The 25,070-nt window shown below is 41.5% G+C and overlaps 1 protein-coding gene across 10 annotated transcripts in view; it reads left to right on the top strand.

The window, feature by feature from the left end:
• The window catches only part of LUC7L (LUC7 like), a 50,669-nt gene that overhangs the window by 2,525 nt on the left and 23,074 nt on the right, over nt 1-25,070 (top strand). For 4 of the 10 annotated variants that reach the window (XM_053671550.1, XM_037157165.2, XM_053671554.1 and 1 more), the window contains exons 2-4: nt 10,054-10,422; nt 12,304-12,398; nt 16,900-16,998. In XM_053671550.1, coding sequence (XP_053527525.1) covers nt 10,362-10,422; nt 12,304-12,398; nt 16,900-16,998 — 255 coding nt within the window. In that variant the 5' untranslated portion in view covers nt 10,054-10,361. The other 6 variants (XM_037157168.2, XM_053671556.1, XM_037157166.2 and 3 more) reach the window with 4 other exon arrangements.

Below are 25,070 nucleotides of genomic sequence, written 5' to 3'. Positions count from 1 at the left end.
AAAAGAGCACACGTCTGTATTGCAGGCCGCTGGCACCGTCAGCTGTGTCACTGTGCAGGATCTCGAGTTAATCCAAAGTACTGTGGTACACTCTCATGGTCCACTGGCAAGAGTCCTTTGTACCCAGTTCCAGTCAAAGTCTCTGTTGCTTTTCAGGCCCCGCGGCCAAAGGGGGCACCCCAAAGCAGCGTGGGCCTCTTCTACCAAAGCTGCAGGAGTCCGCACTCCACCAAAAGTATGTGGCTTTCTTCTTCACCTGGCTGCAGGGATCTCCATTCTGGCAAAGCTGCGTGGTTTTTCCCTTTCACCTGGGAAAGAGGGGGTCCGCACCCTGCCAAAACCACGTGGCTCCCTCTTTCACCTCACCAAGAGGGGGTCCTCACTCTGCTGAAACCGCGTGGCTCTCTCTCTCTCTCATCTGGCCAAGCGGGGACCCTTCGTGTCCTGGAGCCAGTCTTTTCCAAGCTCCCACACAGGCCTTCTCACTCCGGAGCCCAGACCCTAGTTTCATTCCGAGTCCAAGCCCTTCTCACTCAGGAGTGCAGCCCCTTGTTACATCCTCCTGAGTCCAAGCCCTTTTCACTCAGGAGTACAGCCCCTTAGTTACATTCTGAGTCCAAGCCCTTCTCACTCCGGAGAGCAGCCCTTAGTTCCCATCTTGAGTCCCCCTAGTTCCTTCTCCCTGGCTCCAAACTTGGCCACAGCTATATTTAACATATCTATGAAACCAGTTAAAGGTTATAGATATGTTAAATAATCATTCCAGAGGTTAGCTGCAAAACTGTTGCTATGCAAAACAGCTCTCAATGGCCTGGCTCCATTCATCCCTTCCCCCTGGGGGGGGGGGGCGCAGTAAGGACATCTTATATGTCTCTCCAATATTTCTATACACTTTGAATTCTGGACACCTTTCTAAATCTCTTTTTGGGGGGCCCCCTTGGCTGCACCCTGTATCATTACCATAAAAGGGATCTCTTGATATGAGGCAGTGTTGTGCAGGATTGATTCCATGCCAGTGACTCAAAATTCTGCAAGCTTTTGGATGTATGGGCCGGTGGGGAGGTGCTGTAGTCAGGATATGTTGACAGTTCCAAAAGGATGAATCGCCATCCCCCTAGAGTGGGGGTAGAGTGAAGATAGGTAATCAACCTACCTTCAAGTAGCAGGCTGCTCTACACTGTTATAGGAAAACGAAGCCACCAGACACCGAGGGATTCTGGAGTACAAGGTTTATTATTTAATGTGCACGGGTTCAGAGAAGTCAGTCTCCAAATTCTGAGCCCCGAACAAAGGATTCTTGGGGTTTATATAGCCTATGGGGTCTTCCTGTCTACGTAGCAAAGCGAGATACAGAAGCGGAATGTGGTAATTAGTTCTATCGACGAGGCAGAAGCAGAGTACAAAGGCTAAATGTGAAAATTAGTTCTATCAGTGGGGGTGCTAGCCCCAGTCCTTGTGACTATCCTGCTGTTTGATTTTCCCAGATGGCCGTATCGTTCTCCTAGGGCGCCTGGGGTTTTGGGTGAACAAAGGTTTTCCAAAGCTACCCACATCAATACAAGGGAGAGTACCACATCAAGAATTCATTGTCAGTCTCTTGATATGGCGAGGGTTACAATAGCCTTGATGGATGGTAGACAAGGAGCTCACAGGACAATCATAAAGCAGTAATCACAGAACCTAATGTCAATTTCATGCTTGATTTTTTTAAAAAAGATTTTACTTATTTATTTTTAGAAGGGAAGGTAGGGAGAAAGACAGGGAAACATCAATGTGTGGTTGCCTCTTGGGCTCCCCACACCGGGTTATCAGACCTGAAACCCAGGCATGTGTCCTGAGTGGGAATCAACCAGCGACCCTCTGCTTCCCAGTCCGGCGCTCAATCCACTGAGCCACACCAGCCGGTGTCCATGCTTGATTTTAACATTCACAAGACATGACAGGCACCATTAGAATCCTTATTTCACAGATGTAAAAAAAAAAAAACGGAGTCTGAGAGTAGCAAAATATGTTCATGGTTCCATGGCGTTGACCATAAACAAAAAGTCAGCCAGATATTCCTTCCGCAAAAAGGATTTATTTAGGAGAGAAGAAAGGATGCAATCCCATAAATGCGGCAATAGCAAGCCGGATACACAAAGGAGAGGACATGCTATGGAGGGGAAGAGGAAGTTGGATGGGAGCTATTAAACCAAGGCTTCTCCCCTTAGGGCTGTCACAAGTGACAAAGGACTCCTGCAGGGATTCAGGGATTATTCTTTTGTTTTGTAAATTTGTTTTTAAGAGTGGGGGAAGGAGGGAGAAAGAGAAGGAGAGAAACATTGATGTGAGAAATATGTGGATGGCTTGCCTCTTGCAATCCCCCAACTGGGAACCTGGCCCACAGCCCAGGCGTGTGCCCTGACTGGGAATCAAGCTGGTGACCCTTTGGTTCGCAGGCCGGCACTCAATCCACTGAGCAACACCAGCCATGGATATAGGGATTCTTACCTTAATTCAAGCCTGTTATTAACTTTGACATTTGCCCCTTTTGATTGAGATCTTTGAAAGCATCAATAGTCAGGTCTTCCAAAATCAGCAAACTTTTGTCCCTTGATACCAGGAAGGACCTCTTCTGGGTGTTCTGTCAAATGTTGGAGGGCACAAGCAATTCATGATCCGAGCAATTCATGATCCGAATTGCTTGTTCCAAGCTTCAACAAGCAACAGGTACAGAGTTTAACAGAAAAAAGGTGCAAAATTAAACACATAGCAAACTTAGTGTATGTGATGATTTTATTTTTATTTATTTTATTATTGTATTTTTTCCTGTATGATGATTTTAAAACGAACTTCGATTTGAAACCACCAAACAGGAGTCATTATATTACATAGGAGTTGTGTTGTGGGCAAAGTTCCTCATAATGGCCATTGATGTTCTAAATTACTTTTGGTCACAGCAGTCCATTTAGTTAAAAATGTGCATAAGGAAAAAAATGTGCATAAGGAACCATGGTTTTTAAACATAAATTTGGCTGGGGTTGGAACCAAGCAAACCAGGGCTTGGCCACATGGTCCCTTAATACATGACACAACAATTAGTGTTGGAGGAAACAGGTTTTTATTTTACAGGGTTCCAACCTCAGGGGAGCTCACAGCATTTCTGTGCAGAGCCCTCCTGAGACCCAGGACTTCCCTTGCTCCCCAAAAGCCTATAAAGCAAAACAAGCCCAGAAGCCCTCACATCCGTATCTGTTCTTAAGCAGCCTGCGCAAACCTCCATCCCCTCTGGAACGTACACCTGGGGGTTTCAGAGTCACCACCCTCTGGCAGCAGCTCTCTCCTTCAGGATCCGGGGTGCGCTTAAGGGAAGTGGTTCAGGGAAACTTGTACTGTGTTACAATAGATAGATCATGGTGGAGTCCAGGAAGGCACATGTCTCAGGAAAGTGGCTTCTCCTTAAGTCCTTCAGAGAAGCAGAAGTCTGCAGCTCAACATTCCCAGTCACAGTTCAACTCCAAGCATCTCTCACGAATCCATGTTTGGTTAGACAGGTCCCTGCACAGCTCCCTCAGCACTGCCCCCATCTTCTCCAGGCAGGTTTCCCAGCAAGCCTCCTCTTTCTTACCCCAGGTCTCATGGTATGCTCTTACTCCAAACCGCGTGGCTTTCTCCTTACATACTAGACCTCGTGGCAGACCAGACACTCTTCAGGGTGGACTATCTCTCCTACAGCCTTTCAGATTGCATGGCTTCTTCTTTTTTTTCTTTAATTTATATTTATTGATTACGCTATTACAATTGTCCTGATTTCCCCCCCTTTTTTCCCCTCCACCCAGCACCCCCTACTCCCTCAGGTAACCCCCCGACCATTGTTCTTGTACATGGGTGGAGTACAAGCATGTATAAGTCCTTTGGCTGCTCCATTTCTTATACTGTGCTTTACACCCCCATGGCTATTCTGTAACCGCCTATTTGTACTTCTTAATCCCCTCACCTCTTCACCCATTCTCCCCTCCAGCCTCTCATCTGTCAACCAACTTCTTTTCTCTTGCTGGTTCTAAGAGTCTCTTTATCTTTAACCTTTGGCCTTTTGATTATGATGTATCTTGGAGTGGGCCTCTTTGCATCCATCTTGTTTGGGACTCTCTGTGCTTCCTGGACTTGCATGTCTATTTCCTTCACCAAATTAGGGAAGTTTTCTTTCACTGTTTTTTTCAGATAGATTTTCAATTGCTTGCTCTTTCTCTTCTCATTCTGGCACCCCTATGATGCAGATGTTGGACATTTTGAAGTTGTCCCAGAGGCTGTTTATACGATCCTCATTTTTTAAATTCTTTTTTCTTCTTGTTGCTCTGTGTGGTTGTTTTTTGCTTCCTTATGTTCTAAATCATTGATTTGATTCTTGGCTTCATCCACTCTACTGTTGCTTCCCTGCAAGTTGTTCTTTATTTCTATTAGTGGATCTTTCGTTTCTGACTGGATCTTTTTTTTTTTTGCTGCTGAGGTCCTCACTAAGTTTCTTGAGCATCCTTATTACCAGTGTTTTAAACTTGCATCTGATAGATTGCTTATCTCCATTTCCTTTAGCTTTTTTTCTGGAGTTTTGATCTGTTCTTTCATTTGGGCCATGTTTCTTTGTCTCCTCATTTTGGCAGCCTCCCCGAGTTTGTTTCTGTGTTTTAGGTAGAACTGCTTTGACTCTATGTCTTGGTAGTGTGCCCTAAGGTAGTAGGTGTCCTGTAGGGTCGAGTGGCACAGCCTCCCCTATCCCCCAAGCTAGGTACTCAAGGTGCACCCTTCATGTGGGCTGAGTACACTCTCCTCTTGTAGTTGAGCCTTGGCTCCTGTAGGCAGATCACTGGGAGGGATTTACCCAGGCCAGTCAGTTGCAAGGACTGGCTGTGACTACTGGCCACCAACCTCTGCCCTCAGTGGAGGACCAGCTGTACAGGGGCAGGGATGTGGTGCTCTGACAGGGTCTGTAGCTGTCCACTGGGTGTGCTGGCCCTAGGTTTTCCAAGGCGGTGCAGGCCAAGGTCAGCTGGCACCAGTGTTTTGCCCGGGGCACCCTGCCTGAGTTATAAAGCAATCTGAGATGGCTGGTGCTTGTGCTGGGCTTAGAGATTCCCAGGTGAAGCCAAGCTGTCAGCTGTTGCTTGTTTGATAGTATTTAGGAGCTGAGACCATCTATTCTTAGGGAAAAGCAGCTTGAGTAGATCCATAAGTTGGGTGGGATACAGCCTCTGGGGATCTCCAAGGTGGGTCAAACAGTGTTAGCCAGGTTGATGGAGTCTCAGATATGGCACCAATTAACTGGATCTGTGGGAGGGGGAGCTCTGAAATGGGACAGTGGCCTCTGCTTGCTTTGATGCCAGATACTTCAGTTTCTCCCTGTGAGTCAGGAGATAGTTTCAAAACTCAAAAGGAGTTTTCCTCCTTTTCCTCAGGAAGGAGGAAACTTTCAGGGAGCCCCAGGGCTAAGATAAAGGACAATGATACAGGACAGAGACGATTTTCTAAGACCTGTTGTTCTGGCTTTCTGGAAAAGCACTGAATCATGGTGAATCATGAACGCACCTTCGCAGAAAATGCTACATGACCCCTGCTTCATTATAATAACATTATAATAAATTAACATTATGGGACCTCCTTCTTCGGTGGCCAGTCAAGGAAAATCATGGGAGACCACATGCACAGTAGCTTTAAAGTAATATAACTACTTGTAAATGCACAATAAAACCCTTCCAAAACAAGCCAGGAAATAGTCTCCCTATAAGATTCAGATCCCGAGCCCTGGCTGGTGTAGCTCGGTGGATTGAGCGCAGGTCTGCGAACCAGAGGATCGTGGTTCAATTCCCAGTCAGGGCACATACCTGGGTTGCAAGCCAGTTCCCTGCAGGCCAGTTCCCAGCAGGGGACGCACTAGAGGCAACCATACATTGATGTTTCTCTCCTTCTTTCCTTCCCCTCTAAAGATAAATAAATAAATAAATAAATATTAAAAAAAAAAAAAGATTCAGATCCCTCCAGCCCCTGAGGTCAATCTCTGGTTGGAGTTGGCCTGCTCCCATTTTCTATGGAGTGTACTATTGCTTAATAAATCTGCTCTCTCTCTTTCTGCTATAAACTCTGTGCTGGTTCAATTCTTTGTCTGGTTACCTGTGCCTACCATCTGTGACACCTATATACCACTGGTTCCTTTCAAGCTGCTACCCTGGTGCTGGAGCTCAGAGGAAGTGAGTCTGAGTAAATGAGTCCATGTGTGGGTTCTTTAAGAGGAACTTCTTGGGACTCGCAATAATTTCTTCTCCCAACTCAATCCCCACTGGTTTTTGCAGCCAGAAGTTGTGGGGACTTATCTTCCTGGCACTAGAACCATGGGCTGGGGAGCCTGGTGTGGGCCTGGGACTCCTTGCTCCCAAGATATCCTTCTCTAATTCTTATCCATGTGAGTATGGGACCAGCCCCTTCCATATCTGCACACCTCCTACCAGTCTGGATGGTTGTGGTTTCTTTAATTTCGTAGTTGTCAGATTTCCATTCAGTTCAATTTCTGATGTTCCTGAGTGATGGTTGTTCTATATTTTAGTTATAATTTTGATGTGGTTGTGCAGAGGTGAGCCGTGTCTGCCTATGCCACTATCTTGACTGAAAGCCCTTAGTTTAAAAGGTTGGCCTGGAACTTCCTATGTGACTTCAGTCTGGTCTCTTCTATGGTGTGCACAATTTTTGTTAGTTCTCCAGTATCTTTTATCTTCTTTTGGCTGCTATCTTTAGTCAAGGCAAGAGTTCCCCGTGACTCAGGGGCCTCCACCTCCCCTGGCTATATCACAAGTCACTATACCTTTCTCCCTGGGCCGCAGTTCTCTCAGTTCAGGAAAGGCACAGCTATTAACTTGCGATTGTTATGCAACGTATATTAAGCAGTAGCATCCACTTCCCCCTTCCCCCTATAGAGAGATGTGGGGTTTTCTCCTATTTTCAGGGGATCCTTGCTCTGAACCCCCTCAAAGGGTGCCTGTAGGAGGGAAATATTTAGATACTTAAGACTCTATTTTTCAGAAGCTTTTATCTAGAGTGATAGAGCAAGGACCCTGCATATAGGCTAAGTAACTCATATACCTTGGATAGCCTACAGGCTTAATACCAGCCAGTCCCATTAATTTTTGTTTAAGATTTTGTTTATTTATCTTTAGAGGGGAAGGGAAGGAGAGAAGAAAAGAAATATCAATGTATGGTTGCCTCTTGTGCATCCCCTGCTGGGAACTGGCTTGCAACCCAGGCATGTGCCCTGACTGGGAATCGAACCGTGGTTGTTTGGTGCTCATTCCACTGGGCTACATCAGCCAGGGCAGTTCCGTTAATTTTTATTTACTTATTTTTTTATTTATTTCTGTATTTTTAGAGAGAGAAAGGAAAGAAGGGAGAAAGAGTGGGAGAGAAACATCAGTGTGTGGTTGCCTCTCACACGTCTTGACTGGGAATTGAACTGGCGACCCTTTCATTCCCAGGCCATCACTCAATCCTGCCGTGGTCCGGCCTCAGCGGGTCAAGGGGACCCATAGGTGAGGGTAGGCGTTGGCGCTGGGTAACAGACGACAACACGCCTCAAAGGACAGTGAAGCTCTGTTCCGTTTATTGCAAGTACAAGCAGGTTTTTATATTTTCATTTTAGGTAGTGATTAACATTTGCAGTATAACATGATCATTTAAGCAGAAAAAATTAATACAAAGGTAATCAGTAAAAGTATGAAAGTTCCCATAGATTTAGTTATAATAAACAAAGATTATTTTAACCAGGAGAGCTATTAATCAGACAATTAGAAGTATCTTATTGTATGTTAAAGTTTCTCAGAATTTGTCATAGGGCAAAAGGATACGCTAGATTGAGTAGAGAAAATAGGAAATTTATTATAAGGCCCTTGTGATGTCTAACTTAGCTATCTACCTTTTTTTGTCTAAAATGTTTTTCTGTGTACTATAAATTCTGACTCTTTAGTAACTGTTTAGTTTGTAATAACTAGCTAGCTTTTGTTATTTCTTTGCCTGTCTAGTTGATATATATTCTTATTCAGGGTAAAGGAGGGGCTATTCCTATGTTGCAGGGGGCTTTTAAGGGTACTTCTTTTAAGTTTCTCTAGGAGTTCTTTTATAGACATGTTTTGTACTTTGATTCCCTCTAAGAAAGCAGTGAAATCATCTCCTGATTTCCTAGAGTTTTCTATCTTATCTTGGGTGTTTTTCCAATGATCTGTTATTGATTAAGCTTGAATTCTCAGATTGTTCTGGTTGTTTCTTTGTACCTATATTCCCTGACGTTTCTAGTACGATATCATTATTCTGTTCATTGAGCCGGGAAAGGTCTAGGTGCACTATCTGAATCACTGCAAGGGTATTCATAATGATTAAAGCAGAAAAGGTCATGATCCCCAAAGCAAGCACAATCATAATAGGTAATGCAGGGTCTTCCATGCCATGTCCACCAAGTTGGAAACTGCTTCCTTGAAGTCTTACACCCCCTCTCAGGACCTTGTCATGGAGAGAGGGATCCAACAGTGGACGCGGCAGTGGATGTGGCACAATCCACTGAGCCACACTAGCCAGGATGAAAAAGTGTGGTTCTATCAGTATTAAAATAGCCTGCTCTGGAAAGAGCCAGGCCAAAATCTGACCATAGGACAGAATTAGGCTGACAGCTAGCACAAAGGATCCAATTCTAAAAGAAACAAGTCAATGGCTAACACGGTCCCAAGATACAGACTGATCCCCTAGGGCAGTGGTCCCCAACCATTTGGGCACCAAGGACTGGTTTCATGGAAGATGGGTGTAGGGGTTGTGGAGTGGGGAAGTTAGGGGGCGGGGACATTAGGCAGAGCTCAGGTGAGTTCATTCCTCATCCCCCCTACTGTAGATGGGGGTGTTGAGGTAGAAACAGGAGGTGAAGCTCAGGGGAGATTTACTTGCAGCCTGGTTCCTAACAGGCCAAGGCCTAGTACCTGTCCTTCGCCTGGAGTTTGGGTACCTCTTCCCTAGGAAATCAGGTGAAAGTATGGAAGAGAGTTCACAAACAAACAAGTCTTTTTAATAGAAAAAGAAAAGAAACCTCTACACAGATTTCTAATAAATGCCAGAGAGCTTTGAAACACAAGAAGAGTGAAAACTTGGACTCAAGAGAAAACTTACTCTCCAGCTCCTGAAAGAGTGAGAAAAATTGCTTGTTCAAATGGCTGGCTCTGTAGGTACCATACTTGTTTGCTCATCAGCCCAGGGCTATGGGACATCTTATTTGGACCCCATGAGTTGACTGCAAACAAAAAGTCAGCCAGCTATTAATTTAGCAAAAAAAGATTTATTCAGGAGTAAAGACAGGATTGTATTACAGATCTTGTTGCCACAGTGAATCACGTGCAAGTTCACGGTAAACAATGCAAAATCTTTCTTTTATAGAGGGTAAGGGGAAGTGTGTGGGGAAGGGTTGTTATAGCCATAGAACTCTTGTAGGTCTTTCTGCCATGACTCAGGACTTGAGAGTTCCTTCTATAGGGCCTCCAGATTTCTGTTCAGGTTAAAGACTCATTAATTTGGGAATTGGCTAACAAAAATCTCATGGAATTCACTTCATTGTTTAGTTTGTCAATAATCATCTTGACCCTGACTGGTATAGTTCAGTTGGTTGGGCTTTGTCCCACAAAGGGAAAGGTAGCCACATGGCTGGTTTCTGGCCTGGGCACATGCCTCTATTGCAGTTGGGTCCAGGTCAGGTGCTTAGGAGAAGCAACTGATCCATGTTTCTCTGCCTCTCTCTCTCCCTCCCCTTCCCTCCCTCTAAAATATAAATAGCCCTGGCTGGTGTGGCTCAGTGGATGAACCAAAGGGTCGCTGGTGTGATTCTCAGCCAGGGCACACGCGGGCCAGGTCCCCAGTGGGTAGGCAGCACGAGACAGGCCACCCCAGGTTGAGGTTTCCCACTCTTTCTCCCTTGCTTCCCCTCTCTCTAAAAATAAAAATAAAAATAAAATAATAATAAATAATAAAATAAATAAAAATTACTTTCGTCTTGTTTTATTATAGGTTAGCCTCTGTAGAACCTACAGGTCTTCGGCTCTAAAGTAGAATCAGAGTAGACTGGTGCTGCCCATTGGACAACGCTTGAAGAATCCAGCCTCATTCTCCACAGCGAAGTTCTAGACTCACCGGTCCCTGCGACTACATTTCCCAGCAGGCCAGAGGCCAGAGCTGATGCACTTCCTCCCTACGTTCCCCCGCAACAGGAAGTAGCCGAGTGGGCTCGAGGTCGTTGCGACCATCCTTCGTCATCGCTGCTGCCGCTGAGTAGAGAGCTACTGTCGCGGCCGTACCTGCCGCCCCTGCCGGCCACCATGTCCGCCCAGGCGCAGATGCGGGCCCTGCTGGACCAACTCATGGGCACGGCCCGGGACGGTGAGTCGGGACGGCCGGCCAGGCGAAGGACTGGGGCGGGAGTGAGGCGAGGCCGCCGGGCGGCCTGAGGCGGGGGCAGCGACCGTCTGCGCCTGCGCTCTCCCCCCACCCCTGCCCCACGTTTCGAAGGCAGTCGCCGGGCCTTTGTCTGAGCGGGTTCACCTGTTCGGCTGGCTTTTCTCCCAGCGTCTTCGGATCTTCGGCGAGCTTCTTCCTCCGAGCGCACTCTGATTGTGGGGCTGTAGCCCCATTCCCATTTACGATTCTGCCATGTCCAACCCAGTGGTAGCCGCAGCTTCTCCAACCGGGGAGTCGGCGAAGGGCTGTAGCTAACATGGGCTCCTAGTTGCTCGCAGCCTGGGAGAAGCTACACCCGTGGGAGCCGATGGGCCTCGAACCCCGGCCGTTCTTGTTTTGTACCACTGCAAGGAGAGCCGTAAATGGAGCTTTTCTTACGTGGGTTCCTGCCTGGTGCTTTTCCAAGCTCCCTTCCCAACCACACAGGATCGCTTCTGTTTAGCTAGCGCTTGTCAGTCGTTAGGTAGGTCGTATTGTAGGGAGGAGTGGAATATCATGATGGTTGTTTCAGGAAAAAGCTGTTGCATCTTTTGCAAAACTACATTATCTGCTGTGGTTTGTGTTTCCTACTGAAGTAATGAAGTTGTAAGTTCACACTGGCACATTCTCAGGGCTGTGCAAATTCTTTGCACTATATTTCATAGGTGAATAAGTGCTTTTTAGCTTTCTTTGTATATTGAGTTGCTTTTGAATTGCTTCCCATATTTTTATTTCATACAAACTGAACAATTGTGGCCCCTCTATTTTATTTATAAAGGTTCAGTGTATCTTTGCCTGCCTACATCAATCTGCAAGGGAGTTGCAGAAAAGCCTCATGTTCATCGAGCCGTGAGTCACAACCAATTTCTAAGCTGTTATAACAAAAAAGTGTTTGCTTTTTTTCACAAGTAACTTTAAAAGTGTAGTTTAGAAAGAAAACATTTTCAAAAAAAGACACTACATTAATCCTGGATGCTTGCAAATCCTGAGATATATTCCTCTTTTAGTATTACACAACTCTGTGTCATATACACAGATTAGCTTTAAAATTTGTCACATTCCACTTTGCCTTTACTTTTATGTATCATTCCCCTGACTTCCTTACTGCAGGTTGGGCAAGAAAACTTTTCCTTTAAAACTTTTCAACAGCGGGCATAAAATTCTGCAGCTGAGGTCTTGAAGAATGCAGATGGGTACAGTATATGTTGGAACTCACAGTGTGTATTGACTAACCTAGTTCTTTTTTTCTTTTTTCTTTTTTTCCCCCTTTTTTAGTATTGTCTTGTTAACAGTGACTCCCACGTGCCACCTCTCTTTTTTAAGGGTGGGGGTGAAAGAGGGATGAAGACTTAGTCTAGGTTATTTATTAGTCAGTGGTAGAGTTGGAAAGCTAGCTTTGTATGTTTGGGCAAAATATTGCCTATACACTCATCCACGGCAAAACGTTTAGATTAATAAGTAGTTTTTGTTGGTGGAAACTACCAGTTATTGGTCATTGGTGATTCATGGCCCTCTGATTAGCATAGGTTTTGGTATCTCATGGCCCACATGTATGTGTGGGGCCAATGGCCTTTTGGTACTCAGCCTTTTGCTTTTGACTCCTTGACTTCTTTGGCACAATGATGGAGTCAGATCTCATTAAGAGTGATTCTTCATGATATTTTTAGCATCAGAAAACATCTGTATTCCGCTCCAGTTGTAAATATCTCTAAATCAGCTTTTCAGTGTATTTGGTAGTCTACAAATCATCCAGGTGAATTGTACCAGATATGCTCTTGTGTTTAACATGGTATTATTTTATTTAAAACCACAAATAAATTTCAGGAGATGAAACCAGACAGAGGGTGAAGTTTACAGATGACCGAGTCTGCAAGAGTCACCTTCTGGATTGCTGCCCCCACGACATCCTGGCTGGGACGGTAGGTGCATTGGGTGAGGGGGAGTCACAGAACACCCAGGAGTGCAGTATAACCTATATAGGTTTTCCAAGTTGAATTCTGTTTTTCTTTATCGAGTAGAAATCACCTTTATTGCCCCTTCAAATGACAGGTTCTGTTAAGTGTAATTTTATATTGTGGAACATATTTCCTGTTATAAATTTCCGTCTTTAAAGTTACCAGGTTTTTGTGAAGTCATTTATATGGAAGTATTCAGAGCTAAGTAGTACAAGTGGTCTTCTTTGGCTACAGCAAAAAGTATACCTCAGGTTAGCCTGTAGTTCTTTGAAGACCTTGGCCTGGTTGGTTGGTTTTCAAGTTAAACACAGTGCTAGACTTTTTATCTACAAGATACATTTCTTCCCGGATTTTTGGGTTTTTTAAAAACAAGTTGGGAATAACGTTGACTGTGTATTTTTGTCCTGTGTCACCCTTTCAAGAAAGGAACATATCCAATGAATATAGACCCCTAAAATTTTTAAGTTGACTTCACATGAACCAAGCAGATAAGGGCTAGTTTTGTAGAATGTGTATTTATTCAAAATTAGGTAGGATTTAAGAAGACTAAAGACCGGAGGATTATCTACCATGATTTACCATTTACTGAAAAGGAGTCCTGTAAAGATCGGCACCATTTTAAAACTTCACACCTAAGCCGTGGATGTAAAAACTGTCTAAACACTAGGGTCAGGTGTGCATGTACCAGTGAACATCTTTATGATTAATCATTGCTTTACTAATGCAGTTGTGGGAGCAGCCACTGGAAAGCTGCTCAGGTGTATTAAATCTCAAGCTAGCTCTTCTGACAGCAAATGGGAAATGAATGCCAAACCTTGTGACTCTGTTACCTGAGGCTTGCCTGCACTTTGACCTTGCTTTGGAGAGCATTATAATTTGAGTTTGCTGCATATTGTTGTTTGTCTCTCTTCATAAACCAGAGGAAATCAAGCAGAATAGGCTAATTCAGAGCCAAATAAATCCATCAGTGTAAATGTCTGGTTTCCATTAGTCATAAACAGTTCAGCCATAGGATACTTCTGTAGGAAGTTTCATAACCTAGAACTGTTGATAGATCTTAATAGAAGAAGTCAGAAGTCAGAGGAAGAAGAAGGACGTGCACCAGAGTGAAGCATTTCAATCATGTTTTTCTTAGGTCCCTGTATAGCATTGTTCCAGGATGCTGGTGAGTAAAATAACCTGAATGAATTCATTTCCTACAAACGTTTACCATGTTAGTTATAGATTACGTCACCAAACATTTATTGGACACCAACTCTATGCCAGGCACTGGTGTCAATAAGACAAAGTCTTTACTCTCACCTAATGTTTGAAGAGGACAATAAATAATAAACAGATGATGGACTGCTTAGATAGATGATAAGGTAAGGCCTCTTAGGGACATTTGGAGTAGAGACCTGAATGGTGAATAAGAACATAATGGATCTGGTTTGGGCATGTAATGCTCTGGGTATGAGGATGGGTCTGAAGGAATGCCACTGTTATATCTGGACTGGTGTGTGTGAGGGGAAGGGGGAGGCAGAGGCTGTGGCATCAAATGAGTGATAAGCCACAGACTGATCAGATTCACTCCTGTGTGGGGTTGGGCATGGGCAGTTCAGTAAAGGGAGTATGAGAAGGGGCAGGCTGAGGAGGAGAAAACCCAGGAGACATGCTCATGTGAAGATGCAAATAAATCTCAAGAATTGCTGAGGGTTGATTAGGATAAGGATTGGGAATTCGAGGGGAGGTTGTAAAGGTTGAGCCTCATTGGGCGAGGGCTACATGGAGGTGGGAAATCGGGTAGAGTTGAAGAATGGATCTTATGGAGAGTTTGTTTTGTTTTGATTGGAATGAATGTAATTCTTCAGAGTGGAGCAGCAGGATGAAAGTGGTTATAACCCTCAGCCTGGTAAGCGCTACTCCAGGCCTAAGTTTTTGTTCAAAACCATCTCTTATTATTAGTGAGGGTGAGGCAAGGAGTAGTGGAAGTAATAATTTTATTGGGGCTTAATGGGAAAATGTAGTATTGGTTAGTAAATTTGGAAGAGTAAAATACAGTAGTTGGAGGGAAAGGAGTGTAATTTGTTTCCTTGGAAGAACTGTTTTCCAAAGGTCTTGGAAGGAGCCTTTAGTCTCCTTTCCTGTCAGCAGTGTGAGATCACTAGAGTGTGGAGAAAATAGGTGTTTGCAGTAAAAAAGTTTTGACATGCTGAAATATTCATCCACTTGGAATATTTTGGAAGGATCTAATGAACGCGGTGTTTCAGCTCTGCTTGCTGTTTAGCTGCCAGGAGAATTGGCCAATACTTCCTTCCCTGCCTCCTGGGCTAGGGAAGATAGCCCAGCTCTGCTCCTGGGCTAAGCTGAAGATACATCCAGAGAGTAACCATGGGACCCAGGTTTATCCCCCACTTTCTTTAGCAGTGTCTGGGAGCTCTCACCCAAAGGGAGAAACGGTGAATTTTGCTTCACTGTGGTTACCTGATGTCAAAACTTGACATTTGGTACTTTTTGAGCGGAAATTGATTTGCACTTAAAATTTTTAGTACTTAAAGTTTTAGTGTTTTACACTCTTGTGGTAGTTTTTTTTGAGCAACAGAGACTTCATTGCTTTTAAGCATGTCTCATAACTTCCAGTCAATATTCAGCTATAGTGTATAGTTTCATATATAGAAACTATATTTTATTTAAAAAATTAAAAAATTATTTATTTTTAGAGAGCGGGAAGGGAGGGAGAAAGGCAGAGAAACATTGTTCTGTTGCCTCTTGCGTATCCCCAGCTGGGATTTAAAAGAGTGAATGAAGCAAAAGTCAGCCTTAAAGGGACTGTTGTTCTTCTAGAACTATTATTGCCCTACCTCTAGGTCCCCTGGATAACCAACATACCTGTGTCTTGCTGTGAATGATGTGTTCCTGTGTATAATACTCACCCATGTTTTTGGCCCAAACTTTCAGGGGAAAACTGCTTATTTTAATTAATTAATTAATTGATTGTTTAATGTTTAGATACTTATTTTTGGTATTATAAAGGAACTTTAGCATTTATTTTTGAACGTGTTATGGTGCAAGAAATGTTATGTAACAAATAATTACAAAACAAGAACAGATGCAAGGTATTTCAGGTACTACCCATGTATAATGTGCATTCTTATTTTTCCCTCAGAAATTGGGCAAAACTCATTATACACAGCAAAATATGGTACACAAGCTACACATGACTTGTGTACCATAATGTCAGAATAAGAATAATGAAAGGGAAGAGGTTTTAGCATTTAAATTCAAGTCTGTCTTTGGTAGAAATAAAGGTAAATTCCACATTAGGCAGCTTACTATAGTATTACTGTCAGTGGTAATACTGAAGGATAATTTGTTTTAGTGAGCGTGGTATACACCCTTCTGTTATATAGGGCACAAGAGCCAGGAACTGTGAGCCTCTCTGATTTGTTTAAAATATTAAGGATTTTATAACCCAGAAAAGTTATTGCCTCATTTTAAACATAATTCAAGCTTAAAGGAATTCGTAGACTCCATCATTTTTTGTTTAATAATTATGCAGACGTGCTTTTGCTCAGCAGTTCGGACTTAAGAGGTGCCTCATTGTGATGTTAGATTTTGTTAACTTGTACTCTGTCTTGAATGTGATCCTCAACAAAAACTTCCTGTTGCTGTTTAGATTGTGGGGGGGAAGGTGGGGCGGTGTCTGGCTGTATGGAGTCTTGTACTCAAGATTTAGATAAGAACTGTAAGTAATAGCTCATCATGGTAATCTTACTCTAACACGGATTATTTGAATAAAAGGCTTTTTTCCTCAAATAGGGCAACTGAATGGCCCAGTTATTTATCTGAGGTCATTTACCAGGTTAGGAGAATTGAGGAGGATCTGTTCTGCTCTGAATCAGCCTATTCTGCTTTATTACTTGTTATAGGAAGAGCTACACAAAAGCCAAGTGTTAGTTTCTCTTGTAATTGCCAAAAACCTGATTTCTATCTGTTCTTTCCTTTTCTTGTCTCTGCAACTTGAGTGTCTTGAGTAGTAACGATTGTAAGGAATGCCTAAAAGCGTGTTGCTATCCAGATACTCTTGTTTTCTGGCCTTTTCTTTGCTCCCCCACCCTGCCAACCCCCAAGTCTTCTATTCACTGAATAGATATTTCTTCTCTGATTAATGCAAAAATAAAATTGGCAAAGCTTATTACGGTAATGTGGTTTTCTTTATTTTAATTATCTCTGGTGTGGTTTTCATTATTAGTTTAATTATCTCTGGGTCTAAAAGATACAAACCTTTATACTCCCTAAATGCATTAGTTCTGAGTACCATATAATTATGGTGGTAAAGGAAAAATAAGACTTTTTAGCTATATTCTGTTTCTTAATTTTTCTTTCATAGTTTAGTATTCAAAAAAGTATTGTCTATTTTGGTGACAGGTCATGTGCTTTCTAATGGGTAGCTGTTCACACATAAACTTTTGTTTGTTTCTTACAGCGCATGGATTTAGGAGAATGTACCAAAATCCACGACTTGGCCCTCAGAGCAGATTATGAGATTGCAAGTAAAGAAAGGGACCTGTTTTTTGAATTGGATGTAAGTTTTATTTGATGTTAATTAGTCCTTACTATGAAGAGCTAATACTGAACTAATAGGAATAATGCAAGATGTATAAGTTATGGAGCAAACAAAATAGGTATTCGTTATTCCATCACTCTGGCTGAGGGCTAGAACACAGCCAGTACCATGAGGTGTCTACCAGTTTGTCTCTTACCCCAACACGATTCTGTATTTTGTATATATCATTTCTTTTTAAAGTTATTTTTATTACATGTCTTTATGATTCCTTGAATGTTACATTTATTCTTGCTTGTATTTGAGGCTTATAAAAATGGTTTTGTAGTGTAGATAGTTGTTCACTTAATTTTTTTGTTCAGTACTATGTTTATTCGTTTTGTTGGATATGGTTTGTTTTCATTGTTGATCAAGTATTCCCCAAACTATATACATTCTTTATTCATAGACAGTAGGGTTAATTCTGGTTTTCTTTTTTCTGCTATGAAGAGTATTATGAATATTCCTGAATATTTTCTTGGTGCATGTGCACAAGGATATATTTAGGATATATTCTGTTATCCAGCATATATCCCTAGGGGAGAGATTTGTAGCTTATAAGGGATGCACATGTTCATCCTTTCAAGTAGTCCTATAATGTCCTTTTCTTTTTTTCTCTCTATTGTTTTATAAAGTGGTCATAGCAGTTTACACCCCCCAATAGCAATGTATATATCCCCACACACACTTGGTATTATCAGACTGTTAAATTTTGCGATTTAGTGGTTGTAAAATGACATTTTACAACTTGTATTTATTATTGTCTCCCAAAGGAGCCTTTCCACAGAGGGGAATGGAGGAAGAAAGGGAGAGAAACACCAGTGTGTGATTGCCTTTCACACGCCTCCTTACTGGGGATCTGGCCTGTAACCCAGGCATGTGCCCTAACTGGGAATCGAACTGGTGACCCTTTGGTTCACAGGCACATGCTCAATCCACTAAACCAGCCACACCAGCCAGGGCCTAAAGGAGCCTTTTTAAAACCGTTTTCCCTAATTTGTTCTCCTTCCCTCCATGATACTCTGATACCGTGATATCCATGATACCAAAGATAAGCTGCATATAAGTTCATGTACTATGATTCTTTTCATGCCACAAACCATTGTAGTATATAAGATACCGACTAAGACCAGTTTTTACTCCACCCCTACTGAGAATGCATGATTTAGAGTCACTTCGTTTTAATTTTTTCTTTTCCCTGATTATCTAACACAAGTATGATGTGAAATCAATGTAGGGCTTTGATGCCATTCAGGTTCCTGAGTTGAAGGTTGGGAAGGAACTGATCTGGAGGTGAGGAAGGCAGAGACCCAAGGAAAGGCATTTTACCTCCAAAGGACATTTTAAAGGATATATTGTTGCTGGAGTAAATTCTGTTTAAACCAGCTGTCTTAAAGAGTGATTGAATTAAGAATTCTACAGAATACATTCCTTTTTTAAAAAGTTTTATTTGTTTTTTAGGGAGGGGGAAGAGAGGGGAAAGGGGAGAGAAACATTGATTGGTTGCTTCTTATATGCCGCCAACTGGGGCCTGGCCTGCAACCCAGACATGTACTCTGACCGGAATTGAACCCCGTGATCTTTTGGGTCACAGGTTGGCGCTCAACTCACTGAGCCACACCAGCCAGGGCTCAAAGGTACTCTTTAACAACATTGTGCTCTCAGCATCGAATCTTTGAATTAACTAAAAATGCCTTTAGCAACAGCTTATCTGTTGAGGCTCATCATCAGATGGAGCTTGGAGATGGTAATTTTCCGTATTTGGAGTTTTAATTCTTTAGTAACCTGCGAATGATTATATAAAGAGGCCATTACCTTGTGATACCGGGTTTCAGAAAATCTGGTAGGTGTACAGGTATATAGGTTGAAATTTCAGTTTTAGTTACAGTTTTATGGATCACAAATCATAACATTTTTATCAAATCAGGTCAGTGTACTTTTTATTTATTTTTAAAGATTTCATTTATTTATTTTTAGAGAGAGGGGAAGGGAAGGAAACAGGGAGAGAAACATCAGTGTGAGAGGATTGATTGCCTCTTGTCCATGCTCCAGCCAGGGCCAAACCTGCAACCCAGGCTGTTGGAATTGAACCGGTGACCTTTCACTTTGCAGGATTTTGCCCAACCAACTGAGCCACACTAGTCAGGGTGGTCAGTGCACTTTTTAAATAGCCCAATTAATTTAGTCAGTGCCAGAGAATAGATAAATAGAGGAATTGAGACTACAGAAAGAGACTGAAACAAATGTAGTAATTTAGTTTATTTTGAAGGGTGTGTGTTCAGTCAGAACAGAGAAGATGGGTTGGTTTTCAGTGAACAGTGTTGGAAACTACGGATTAGCCAGTTGGAAAAATACCGAGTTGGATCCCTTAAAATAAATTTGTTTTTGTCATCTTCGAATATGATCAAGCCTAGAAGCTGTAAGAGAAAGATGGATGCATTTGTCGTATGCTAATAAGATATTAGCATATGAAAAATAGCCATACATAAAATAAACTGGTGCAAAATATTTTCAGTATTTACGATGATGGGCTAGTTTCCTTTACATGGCAAGTCCTCATTTAACATTGTCAGTGGCTTCTGCAACTTTAAGTGAAAAGATGTGTGAAGAAACCAGTTTGTCCATAGGCTAATAATAGATATAAACAAAAGTAAAATTTTTAGAGCATCTTATGGATGTTGAATGAAACTGTTATTTGAGGACCTGCTATGTATATTCATTGTGATTGACAAGAACAGTAGCAGTAGCTCAATAGAAAATGGGCAAAGGACAGAAAGGACATTTCTTAGCAGGCATCTAGTCCTATGACAGGTGCTTACCTTCACTCAAAATTAAAGAGATGGAGAGTTAAGTAATCCTAATACAACTCCTGGATAATTGAGCATCTGTAGACATGACAGCACCTTCTACCAGTGCCAGTGATGAAAGTATATCTGACTGAAACACTTGCATGTGTGCTCCAGAATATTCTTACGGCGTTAAAACTACGGACAGCAGGAACCAAGAAGACTCTCAGTGAGGGACTTGCAGCTTTTTGTGATGGAATGATGTATAGCTATGAAAAGAGAATTGAGGTAGTTTAGTGTATGTGGATGTGAAGTTACCTCTAAGATTAAGTAGAAAAGCAAGATGTAGTATGATGTTTCCCAAAAAAGGGAGGATGTTATATACTCATTGATAGACTTAGAGGTATAGAGTAGGTTTAGAGGAACCCAAGACCTTTTTGTGCAGTGTGAAAATGTAACATAGGTGGGAATTACTTTTTCATTTAAAAAGGTAACCACACCTTCCTCTGTCTCCTTAAAAATAATTTTGAGCCCTGGCTGGTGTAGCTCAGTGGATTGAGCGTGGGCCTGGAACCAGAGGATCCTGGTTCAATTCCCAGTCAGGGCACATGCCTGGGTTGCAGGCCAGTTCCTAGCAGGAGACCCACGAGAGGCAACCATACATTGATATTCTCTCCCTCTCTCCTTCCCTTCCCCTCTAAAGATAAATAAATAAAGTAAAATAAAATAATAATTTTGACATTATAGAAAGCTTAATATTAAAATGTTTAAGCCCTGGCTGGTGTGGCTTAGTGGGTTTGCTAGTCTGTGAACCAAAGGGTCACTGGTTCTATTTCCAGTCAGAGTACATGCCTGGGTTGCAGGCCAGGTCCTCAGTAGGGAGTGAGAGAGAGGCAACCACACATGGATGTTTCTCTCCTTTTCTCCCTTCCCCTCTCTAAATAAAACATTTTTAAAAAATATTTTATTTATTTATTTTCAGAGAGAGGGAAGGGAAGGAGAAAGAGGGAGAAAAACATCCATGTGTGGTTGCCTCTCATGTGTCCCCCACTGGGAACTGGCCTGCAACCCAGGCATGTGCCCTGACTGGGAATCGAACCTCGATCGCATGGTTCACAGGCCTGCGCTCAATTAACTGAGCTACACCAGCCAGGGCATAAATAAAATATTTTTTAAAAATTTATAATGTTTGATAACTAGTGCTATGAACACATGGAAGAGGTCTTCCTGCCCCGAATTGTGAAGGGTAATCTGGAGCAGCTGTGTTTGTACTAGGGTAGTCTGTCGGGAGCTGTCAACATGTCCAGTGCACATATATTGTGTGCTCCTCCCAGAACTCCATAACTGGAAAGGTATCTTAGGGGTTTGTGCAAATGAATACACAGAAAATATGCTTGTCACAACTATTTTCATTGGGAAGAAAAGAAGCCGTTGTATAGTATAACTATTTGTTAATGGGGGACTGGTTACACAAATTGCTGTCCTGACATACTGATATTTCATAAAACTCTAAGCAGTTAGTTAGCTCTGGATGTTAAGGAGATTTTACCTTAAAATGTTTTTTACAGTAATGGCTCTAGATATAGTTCCCATGCCATAGAATTTACCCTACTTAAAAAAAATTAAATTTATACGTATTAGTAGTGTTTGGATGTGCCTGGGTTACTTTAATGTAAAAGTGGCTTGACTTTAAAAATACCAAGCTATATTAACCTTTATTTCCTTAGTTTTGCTGAATGAATTTAGAAATAAAATGAAGTGTTTTCTCAAAATACATATTTGTTAAATTAATTCGATAAAAACGATTGTTGGTAGATAATACATGCTCTCTGTTGCAAGTTCCAGAACTCTAGTCAGCTCTGAGACTTGTACAAGAAAAATCTCTCCTTTCCATGTGACTAGCTGTCCAGTATTTACCTATTGAGGTCACTTGTATCTTTCAAAGAATGTCCATTCAGAAGGAACAAATATATTTATCAGGCTAGTTGTGATTTTTTAAAATTAAAATTGCAATTTTTAAAATATTTTATTTATCTAGTTTTAGAGAGAGGGAAAGGGAGGGAGGAGAGGGTGAGAAACATCAATGTGTGGTTGTCTCTCATGCACCCCCAACTGGGGACTTGGCCTGCAACCCAGGCATGTGCCCCGACTGGGAATTGAACTGGCGACCCTTTGGTTTGCCGGCTGACACTTAATCCACAGAACCACACCAGCTAGGGCTAAAATTGCAAGTTTGATAAGCAGAACACATTAGGAGTTTTTTGGCCAGATGAGGTCAGTAGGCCCACTCTTGCTACTTCTGACCTGCTGCTGCCTCTTGGTACTCTATTCCTAGCTTGCCATGTAGCCCATGGGTTGTTCAAGTCCCAGGCTTGGGACCAGTAGTTCCATGTGTCCATGCTGAGGTTAGTTTCCAGAAGGGCTGCAGTGTGACTATCAACTATTGGGAGATGGACACATGTTTCATTTTCACAAGTTGTAAACCATCATTAATCCATTCATTAATCCATGGATTCTGATTTTTCTTAATAACTTATATTTGTGTAGTTCACCAAATGTTTTGATAGGATCTCTTCACATTGACAATAATTTTTTGAGGTAAGCCAAATATTTATCTCCAAAGTGTTTGAAAGTCCCATAAATTCGATGTTCTTTGCCAGAATTAATTGAAGTGGCATCGTGTGATGCTTGGAGGAATCAGATTCTGTTCAGGGGATCAATCGGGGATATTTAGCAGCTTTTTTTTTTTATCCAGGTTGTATTACAGAGACAGCTGACAAAAAATAAAGTATAATATTTATATTTTATAATATTGAATTTTTTAACCAAATGCATTAATTATTACAGGCATTTGAATTATATTTTAAATGATTTTATTATACAAGGGGTGTTTTTTTCAGAACAGGTTGTTATAATCAGATCAACATGAAAACTTTTCATTTAGATGGTACTAAGACAGCCATTTGTTTATTTTAGAAAAGAAAAACTCTTAAAATTTGAGTTCATAGTTGACTTGTTACCATATTTTTGGACCATAAGATGCACCAAGGTTTTAGAAGAGGAAAAAAATTTTAAAGCAAAAAACGTGGTAAAATATTTAATAACATAAATAACAGAATGTTTCACCAATGTAAATGTAAACAGAACTCACCAGCAGCATTAACAACCATTATTCCTTCCAAATGGGGGAGGGGGTGCGTCTTATAGTCTGAAAATTATGTAATTCATGATGCCATAGTTTAAAGGAAAATTTCTTTACAGAAGGTGGCATTACTATTAAAATCTATTTTGCTTTTTAATTAGTTGTTGAGCTCATAACTTAAATGTTTGATTTTCAGTAGATCTTTTATAAGAACTCACCAGGCCTTTTTACAAATTTAAAAATATTTATAGACTATAAGTCACTTCTAAGCAATTTGTAAGAAATTGTCCTAGAGGAGTATTTGCCTATGTATGAGAAGACATAAGGTGTTTATTTTATGATTTTGAATTGGTGAAAAAGGCTTAAAAATAGTTGTGTTAAAATACAGTGAAATACTGCACAGCTGTAGATCATAGAAGACTTGTACATTGATGTGAAAAAGATAAAATGGACACTTGCAAAACTTGTTAGGTTGGAATAAAAATTGTGCTTTTATATACACTTAAAATTTTTTGTTTCTTAATTGCAGTTTATATTAATATTATTTTGTATTTCAGGTATACATCATAGTGGTTGGACAGTCATATACTTTACAAAGTGGTCCCCCTGATATTTCAAGTATTCACCTGGTGTTGTTCATAGTTACTACAAAACTGTTGACTATATTTCTTATGCTGTACTTTACATCCCAGTGACTATTTTGTAACCATCGGTTTACATTTTTAAACATAATTTAAAAAGGTATATACCACACTCTTAAGTGATTATTTCTATGTCATATAAAGTTAATAGGTCCAGTCTGATTGTTGATATAGTAGGCAGAAATGAAAAATTTTAAGTAACTTACTTCTACAGATCTCTATTCTAGGGAAGTATTTGGAAATAGATGCAAAAATTTTTTGTTGGGGGTAGGGATTAAACACCAGAAGTGTATCGACTCACAGTTCTGGAGGTCAGATGTCTGAGAACAAGGTGTTGGCAGGTTGGTTCCTTTCTGGGGTCTATGAGGGAGAATCTGTCCATGCCTCTTTACTTGCTTCTGGTAATTTGCTGACAGTCTTTGATATTCTTTGGATTGTAGATACATCACCCCATCTCTGCCTTCATTGTCACATGGTATTCTCCCTGTATTTCTACAGGCAGATGTTGATACACAGACATGTTTGTGGTAGGATTGTCTATAATAAGATTGAGAAATTGGACATAGCAAAAATGCTCAAGAAGAAAATGGATGAGCAAACTATTGTAGACTATGCCCTCGAAATTAATGTTTATGAAACCTATTTAGTGACATTATTGCTTATGATATGAGCAAGACAAAGATACAAAATTGTATATACTGGAGATTTCACCTCTAAACTTGTGTCTGTGTACTTAATCAGAATTTATAGACTTGAATTCAAAGCCCTTCTCCCCTGTTCCTTTCCTTTTCCCTGGAGGCAGTCTCTTATGTATTGCTTTAAAAAACAAGGAAGCAGCCCTGGCTGGTGTAGCTCAGTGGATTGAGCGCGGACTGCGAACTAAAGGGTCTCCAGTTCGATTCCTAGTCTCAGCATATGCCTGGGTTGCGGGCCAGGTGCCCAGTGGGGGCTATGTGAGAAGCAACCACTCATTGATGTTTTTCCCCCTCTTTTTCTCCCTCCCTTCCCCTCTCTCTAAAAAGTAAATAAAAAATAAAATCTTAAAAAAATGTTTAAAAATATAAGGAAGCAAATGGTTTTAAAATATAGATATACATATATTTAAAAATTTTATTTATTTATTTTTTAAAGAGAGGGCAGGGGAGAGAGACAGAAAGGGAAAGAAACATCAGTGTGTGTAATTGGTTGCCTCTTGTGCACCTCCAGCTGGGGGCCTGGCCAGCAATCCAGGCATGTGCCCTAACTGGGAGTTGAACTGGCGACCTTGTAGTTCGCAGGACAATCCACTGAGCCATACCATCGAGGGCGAGGAAGCAAATGCTTTTTTAAAAGTAACAGCTTACTTGTTAAACGCCCCATGCTGATCTTTTAGCAAACTGTTGGCCACCCTTTTAGCAAACTATTTCAGAGCAGTTGCTGGAAGCCCATGTCACTGCCACAATTAAGGTATTGACTATATATAGGTGAGACTTTGGCAGCTCTGCC

Source organism: Artibeus jamaicensis, unplaced genomic scaffold, assembly GCF_021234435.1.
Source record: "Artibeus jamaicensis isolate MK-2021 breed Jamaican fruit bat unplaced genomic scaffold, CSHL_Jam_final contig_700, whole genome shotgun sequence".
In the NCBI taxonomy this organism is placed as follows: Eukaryota; Metazoa; Chordata; class Mammalia; order Chiroptera; family Phyllostomidae; genus Artibeus; species Artibeus jamaicensis.
This window is presented reverse-complemented; position numbering and strand designations above follow the sequence as displayed.